Source organism: Cupressus sempervirens, chromosome 9 (genome assembly GCF_028749045.1).
Source record: "Cupressus sempervirens isolate cs-2001-9-10 chromosome 9, ASM2874904v1, whole genome shotgun sequence".
Classification (NCBI taxonomy): Eukaryota; Viridiplantae; Streptophyta; class Pinopsida; order Cupressales; family Cupressaceae; genus Cupressus; species Cupressus sempervirens.
The window spans coordinates 331330016-331337649 of NC_143126.1; the positions used below are offsets into that span (position 1 = coordinate 331330016).

General features: G+C 36.6%; 1 protein-coding gene across 2 annotated transcripts; it reads left to right on the plus strand.

Annotated features, from left to right (window-relative positions):
- The first annotated feature begins 2418 nt into the window (after positions 1–2418).
- LOC149538697 (serine/threonine-protein kinase SRK2A-like) lies at positions 2419–5243 on the plus strand. Of its 2 annotated transcripts, none has more exons than XM_089800028.1 (9): positions 2419–2719; positions 2917–2991; positions 3076–3177; positions 3259–3312; positions 3394–3486; positions 3564–3656; positions 4138–4242; positions 4367–4465; positions 4551–5243. In XM_089800028.1, exons 1-9 carry the CDS (start codon positions 2546–2548, stop codon positions 4863–4865), a joined length of 1110 nt encoding a protein of 369 aa, XP_089656154.1. In that variant the 5' UTR covers positions 2419–2545; the 3' UTR covers positions 4866–5243. The 2 variants fall into 2 exon arrangements, with proteins under 2 accessions (XP_089656154.1, XP_089656156.1); XM_089800030.1 differs by having other exon boundaries at positions 2419–2607; positions 4551–5045.
- The last annotated feature ends 2391 nt before the right edge of the window (positions 5244–7634 follow it).

Consider the following 7634-nt stretch of genomic DNA (forward strand, 5'->3'; position numbering starts at 1 on the left):
TTAGAAGTGCATGAACTATTACTTGATGGTCCTCTTTTTTCACAAGGCTCAAGTTCACAGTTAACATTAGATATTTCCCAAGTTCCATACCACTCATTTGAGTTCAAACCATACAAAATATCAACTTTGATACACAAGAAATAATTTCAAGATGTTGAGATTTCTAACTTGTTTGGATATAGAGCATTGCTTCCATAATTTGTCACCTTGAAATTTTTGACATTAAGAATACAGACTTAAATAACCTTGGTTGTGTTGTGATGTGGATCCTAATCAGACTCAGAGGTTTATTTGATGTGGTTTCCCTCCAAATGATTTCTACAAGGGTTTGGGGGCAACGCCCCTGCAGGGTCCTAGGGTAGCGCCTCAGGTGTGCTCCCTATCATAGTATAGGGTGGGGTCATCGGGGTTTTCGGGGGCAACGCCCCCGAAGCCAAAAATGCCTTTATATTGTAAAGGCCTCGGCTACTATTTTTATATTATTTTAACCCTTATTTTGTAAGCAACAAAAAGCTTGTATAAAAAGGCTTAGGGTTAGGGATTTTCATAGTGTGTGATGCGAAAATTGGTTCTTGTGGCAATATTGAGCTGTAAGGGATTACAAATTGTAATCAAGTTGTAATCACCGGATCATAATAATATTGGACTTGTGGTTAGTGGACGTAGCCCAAGGATTAGATGAACCATGTTAAATCTTGGTATCTTGTGTTCTCTTATGTGTGATCTATTATTTTCTGATATTAGTCATATTTGCATGTAATTCTTATTTTTGTTTGTGGTTAAATCCTAACAGGTTGATAGAAAGTAGATGATATTAATTCAAAGGAATCAAAATCTACTAAAAATAATTATAAAAAAAATTAAGAAATCTAATGAATTATGGTATGCAATTACACATGTGTAAAGACCAAAATCTATGAAAACAATGACAAAAACAAATTAAGAAATGCATTAAATTATAGTATACATCAATACATGTGTAAAGAGCTATATTTTCATATACTTGATTACACAATCTTAAAATTAGTTTATATCTTCTTTCTATTTACCTATCGACTACTCCCTTACACTTCTTATGTGTGTAAGTACTAATTAGTAGAAACAATTACAATTGAGAATACATTTGAATAATGGCAAGAAATCCTAAGATCAACCATGTGTATAAAATACCAATGACGTATACCTTCTATGAACCTATCAGTTACTCCCTTGTACATCTTATGGGTGCAGGTGCTAGTTAGTAAATAAGTCCAATTGAGAATACACCCATGAAGACCCTAAGATCAACCATGAGTATAAACTACCAATGATGTCTACCTTCAATGTACCTATCGGTTACTCCCTTGTACATCTTATGGGTGCAAGTGCTAGTTAGTAAATAAGTCCATTTGAGAACACACCCATAAAGAATAACAAGAAATCCTAAGATCAACCATGAATATAAACTACCAATAATGTCTACCTTCTATGTACCTATCAGTTACTCCCTTGTACATCTTATGGGTGCAAGTGCTAGTTAGTGAATAAGTCCAATTGAGAACACACCCATAAAGAATAACAATAAATCCTAAGATTAACCATGAGTATAAACTACCAATGATGTACACCTTCTATATACCTATTGGTTACTCCCTTGTACATCTTATGGGTGCAAGTGCTAGTTAGTGAAAAAGTCACACTTAAAAATACATGCAAGAAGAATAACTTGAAATCTTAGGTCAACCCTGACGTACTCTATTATATGTCTTATGGATGAAAAAGTACTAGTGAATGAAAAGTCACAATTGAAAATACATCAAGAAGAATAACATGAAATCTTTGAAATGAATCCTAAATAGAAACTTACAATTACTATAAATTTGTAAAAACATATGCAATTAGAATGAAATATAGAATTAGAATGAAATATAGAATTTGAAAGTATGAGAAACAATGTGAAGATATTGAATGATTACCACTACTAGATATTTTCCAAGGTTGAAAGGGGTGAAGAAAGGGAAAGTAGGAGGTGCTTGTGTAGATTAGGAGGAAAGTGAAAGGGCGGCGGGGGAGCGAAGAGGAGAGTGGCATTTGTCCCCTCTTCCCGTGATGTGATAATAGTCGTGGATGGTGAATAAGTCTCTCATGTGACTCTTCACCATTCTTTGCACACATACGTCCAAGACGACAACCTCATTCATCATTCACTGCAACGCGGTTGGATCGATCCGTATCCGTTTCAGTGCGGGAAGTAAGTAAGTAAAAGCTTCATCTTTCAAGGGAACGAATAGCATAAATGTAGTTACAAGGGGTTTTATCCTTGTCACTCCATCTGTCTTGCGGTTAGTTACAATCTTTAGTCCCTCGAGTGGCACGTGGATGATGCCCCCTCACAAACCCCAATTGCATTACAAAGACTCCTCCTCCCTTGGGAGTTTCATGATAAAGAGGAGAGGGGGGAAGGGAGGGAAGAGCAGAGCAGAGAGCAGAGAGCACCATGAGTGGAGGAAGCACCAGAGGCTGAGAGGGATTCTTCTTTCATTCATTCATTCTCACTTGTTCGAAAATGGAAAGAGGGGCCTCCGCCGCTTCATCCATGGATTTGCCCATTATGCATGACAATGATAGGTATGAACTTGTCAAGGACATTGGCTCTGGTAACTTTGGTGTCGCCAGGCTCATGCAAGACAAGCACACCAAACAACTTGTTGCCGTCAAGTATATTGAGAGGGGTGACAAGGTCTAATTCCCATCCCCAATTTCACATTCCCATTCACAATCCACTCTCAATCTTCAAACTCATTCATGGCTTCTGTCTCTTTCAAGATCATGGCTTCTTGTCTCTCCTCTTTCAAACTCATGGGGTTTGGCTTCTCAGTTTCCCTCTTTTTCATTCGTTCTTCTTTCAAGCTGATGGCTTCTTTCTTTCTTTGTCAGATTGATGAGAATGTGCAGAGGGAGATTATCAATCACCGTTCTCTCAGGCATCCAAACATTGTTCGCTTCAAAGAGGTACTTATACTATATACTTGTTTGAGCCGGATAGTTCAAGCCTCAACTTTTCTCAGTGAAGTTTAATGGGGGTCAAATGGGCAGGTGATTTTGACGCCAACCCATCTGGCAATAGTGATGGAATATGCAGCAGGAGGAGAGCTCTTTGAACGCATTTGTAACGCCGGCCGCTTCAGTGAAGATGAGGTTGTAATTTTGGTGTTGTTTGAACATATTTTGTATTATGTTTTGTGGGAAAAGCATGTATTCATCCTGTGTACAGTGCAGGCCCGTTTCTTCTTTCAACAACTTATATCAGGAGTGAGCTACTGCCATTCTATGGTGAGTGATGTTTTTGTGTTTTTCATGTTTCATTTTGGCTTTTGGTCGGAAAATGTTTGATTCGTTTTTGGAGATTTACAGCAAATCTGTCACCGAGATTTGAAACTGGAAAACACTCTGTTGGATGGGAGTCCCGCTCCTCGTCTTAAAATCTGTGACTTCGGTTACTCTAAGGTGATTTTTAAGCTTCTCAACTCCTCCTTGTTTTAGGTATTCGGCTGGTTTCGTAACAGGGTTTTTTGTTTCCGCAGTCTTCTTTGCTTCATTCTCAGCCCAAATCCACTGTGGGAACGCCTGCTTATATAGCCCCGGAGGTCTTGTCAAAGAAAGAATACGATGGCAAGGCAAGATGCTTTTCATTAAATAAAACGCAACGATCGGAGTTTGATGAAGCAGTGGAAAAGATTAGTTGCTGTTATTGTTTGAGTTTCTGAATGTGATCATAGTAGTTTTCATCGACATTTAGATCATATTTTCCTTAAAGATCGCAGAAAAATGGCGTGCATTACGTAGTGTCTAATGATCCATCATTGTTGGTAAAATCGTGATGGATTATAAGGTTTGATCAGAAATATAGATGAAAAATTCGATGACGGTGAATTATAAACTTTGATCCAAAATAGATAGGAAAATATTGAAGTATGCTAAATTCTTATGTCATACTATCGATGAAAGAATACTAATCAACTCCGAGAACTTTAGATTATCAAATAAGTTCCAAAATATGAATGAAAAAAATATTTTAAGCACGGTCAAATCCGAAAACTTTGAACCTAATGTTATGTTCGTGATTAGCAATTTTGCAATTCTTGTTGGTTGTTTTAGGTGGCAGATGTGTGGTCATGCGGCGTAACACTGTATGTCATGTTAGTGGGAGCGTATCCGTTCGAGGATCCAGACGATCCAAGGAATTTCAGAAAGACAATTGGGGTAACCTTTGCAAAACCTTAATTTTACTCTGTTTCTCGAGACGGTAGAAATCAGGGTTTCCGATTCATATATCTATCAATTCTTAAAAATCGAGGTTTCTGATTCACACTTCTACCGATTGCAGCGCATATTGAATGTGCAATACACGATTCCAGATTATGTTCATATCAGTGCAGAATGCCGTCATATTCTATCAAGGATTTTCGTCGCAGATCCTGCAAAGGTCAGGCTCTCAGAGATTTGATTTATATTTTCCTCTTCAACCTCACTCTCCTGGCTAATGTTCGCCTTTAACAATTTGAAAACAGAGAATCACAATTCCAGAGATCCGAAATCACGAGTGGTTTCTCAAGAACTTACCCGCGGATCTGGCAGACGCGGCAGACACTGGCAGGAGCAGTAGCAACGGGAATGAGGAAGAAGGGGAAGAAGGAAATGAAGGATCTGCCCAAATTCAGAGCATCGATGAGATAATGAGGATCATAGCAGAGGCCAGAATTCCTGCACCGGGATTAGGGCTGGGGCATTACTTCGGAGACAGTCTTGAACTAGATGATATGGATTTCGAAAATGATGCGGATCTCGATGTTGATAGCAGCGGGGAGTTCGTCTGTGCGATCTGAAGCTTTCATTCCTTACCACGTGGCCTCAATTGGGGTTTCTTTCATGCATATTTTCTTTGTTTCAAGCTTCCATGATCAAAGTCATGGCGGCTAAGTTCTTAACCTAAGTCTGAGTCTGAGTCTGTGCATTGGTGTGCACTCTTGTGACGCAATAAAGAAAAGAGCTGCTTTTTTCTGCAAGATGAACAACTGTCAATCTATTTACCCCATCTCCATCTTCTTCATCATCATCTTGTGTGCTCTTAATTCTTTCAGCAATTTCCAATGGAAGATCATAATTCGCTGCTAAATAACTGTAAATATTCTCTGTACAGGATTGTGAGCATTTTAAGACATAACTCCAAAGAATTCGATTTGGCAGAGATTCTACATTATCTATTCCCGGCAAATTCTGATTCTGATAAATTTCTGGCTGATTTTGGCTTATTTTAATTTTGAATCTGAGCGCTAAATATCAGAAAAGCCATTATGTCATCCAGGGGCAGCTGTCACTGCGTGCATATGCATGCCTCTTCTCATCAGCTTTCTAGGGTTTTGAGTTTCTTATCAGACGACAGTTTTTTTTTAAAGATTTTGTAGCATTATTTAGCTCTTTGCCTTCCAAGAAGATAAAACTGACGTCGCAGGGACCCACTCTTTCTTTGTAACTGCTGTCAGCGGATCTCCATAAATAAACCAATGAAAATCATTGATCAACAATTAACAATTATTAAGCCGAGTCCATGGGTTTGGTGAGGCAACCTCATAAATTAACTATCAATTATCAACCAGCCGATGGGTTTGGTGTTCTTAGCCAGGGCCGCGGCTACCCTCCCACAAAAATGTATGGTTCACTATATGTCAAAAGATCCCAAAACATCATAGATTTTTTAAAATTTCAGCATTATGATTGGGTAGGTGTCTCGGTAGGAGAACAATAAGGTTGGAAAGGTTCCTCATTAGGTCAAAGATTATCTCTTGTTCCACTCTAGATATATAGAACTTATTGTATTATAGATTTATTTAAGATGTCTATACTAGTCTATATTCCACTCTTTTAGAAGTTTCAAATTAAGCAAAGGATTTGTATTAATAAGATGACGTGATAAATTGTTCTACATAAATACTTCTATGATAAATTATTCTACATAAGATTATTTAATAAAAAAATTAGTATTATATTAATAGCTTATAAGTTAATAGAAGTTTAATTATTTCTAGTTTAATATATTATTTTATTTTATTAAAATATATAATTTTAATTAAAGATGTATAATATGAGACTTGAAGTTGTGTATTTAAATGTAGGAGTTTGAGAAGTTTTTGGATTAGTGATTTTTTATCATAAAAAAATAAAAGAAAAATTAGTAAAAAATTTTTAAACATAATAAAGTTTGATTGTGATAATGAGCAATTTTTTTTTTTGTTTTGGCAAAGAGTCAAGCTAGACATACACAATTCATTTTGTATTCTATTTATTTCCATTAGTTTCTTCTCGTTCTTTTGGCCATCTCTTATTTCATATTTTTGTCTTGCTCTACTTCTCAAGTAAAATATTATTATTCATTTCCTCTAGCACCTTATCCTTCTTACTACCAATCTAACCTCAAACTCTTTTAAATGTTACTAGTCAAAGAAAATGCAACAAAATTAATGTCACACCTATATAATGTAAAGTAACAATGAACCTTTACCACAACCCCTTTCCATTTGACATGCTTCTATTTGACATGCTTCTATTTCTACACTGTTTGAATTCTATGCAATTGAAAAGGAAGGAATCTAACCTTTAATAGTCTAAACATGTAAAATAGGAGCCATTTTTTTATTGCTCTAAATTCCACTCGGGAACAATCAATAAGGTTGGTATGGTTGGATATAATGAAGACAAATCACTTAGTGAACCTAAGCACGCGTATTCCTGGCATATTAAACAATCCCCCTATTTAAAAAAAAAAAAATTGCCCCAAACTCCTTTTTCTTCATCCTCAAATGATATAAACCGCCACCCCACCCTAAAACAATCCTCCAACTCCCTATTTAGTCAATATATTGCCCCATTTGTTTGTCTATTTTAAACCCCCTAATATACAATCATGTGGTATTTCATTGCCTCTTCAATAAAGATCTAAAGGCAAAAATTGTAAGGAAACTTGACAACAAAGAATATAACCGTTTCCACATAACCCATAATAGATCTAAAATAAACACGGAATTAAAATCCACATGCAAGAGAATAGACAACATACACACAAAATTGTGACACAAGATATACCCTGGGAAACCCTCATTGAGGGAAAAACCCAGCCTCCAAAAAGCTTCCATCACCATGTATTATTCAACAAAATATATCATTGCCATACAACCATGGAAGCCTTCATGGCCATAGCCACAACGAGCAAACTATGTGAACAAGCATGAATCCACACATCCCATGCCATGCTTTCAACCTTCACAAATGCTCCCTTGGCTAACCCATCAAGCCTTGTCCTGCTTGACTCTTGCCTTTCTCACGCTTTCTCTCTCTACAACAACTACCCTTGTGGCTGCTTATATAGTAGCAAGTCCCACAAAACCACTAAGTGGTATTACATAAACCATGTGCTACCTAACCCATTGACCCCACATTTAATATTGGGCATTTAATTCTTTTTCCCAATATTAAATAATTACATAAAATATTATCACAATGTTACAATACAACTCATCAAGAATATTCTATGAGAATCTTTACATGTTGCATGTCCATCTAAGCACAACATTACATAATAAAATAAAATAATAAAATAA

Excerpts from the sequence above, each read along its gene's own strand:
- LOC149538697 (XM_089800028.1), top strand. The coding sequence starts at position 2,546 with ATGGAAAGAGGGGCCTCCGCCGCTTCATCCATGGATTTGCCCATTATG. Across the intron at positions 2,992-3,075 it reads ACATTGTTCGCTTCAAAGAG|GTGATTTTGACGCCAACCCA; the intron begins GTACTTATACTA and ends TCAAATGGGCAG. Across the intron at positions 4,243-4,366 it reads ATTTCAGAAAGACAATTGGG|CGCATATTGAATGTGCAATA; the intron begins GTAACCTTTGCA and ends TACCGATTGCAG.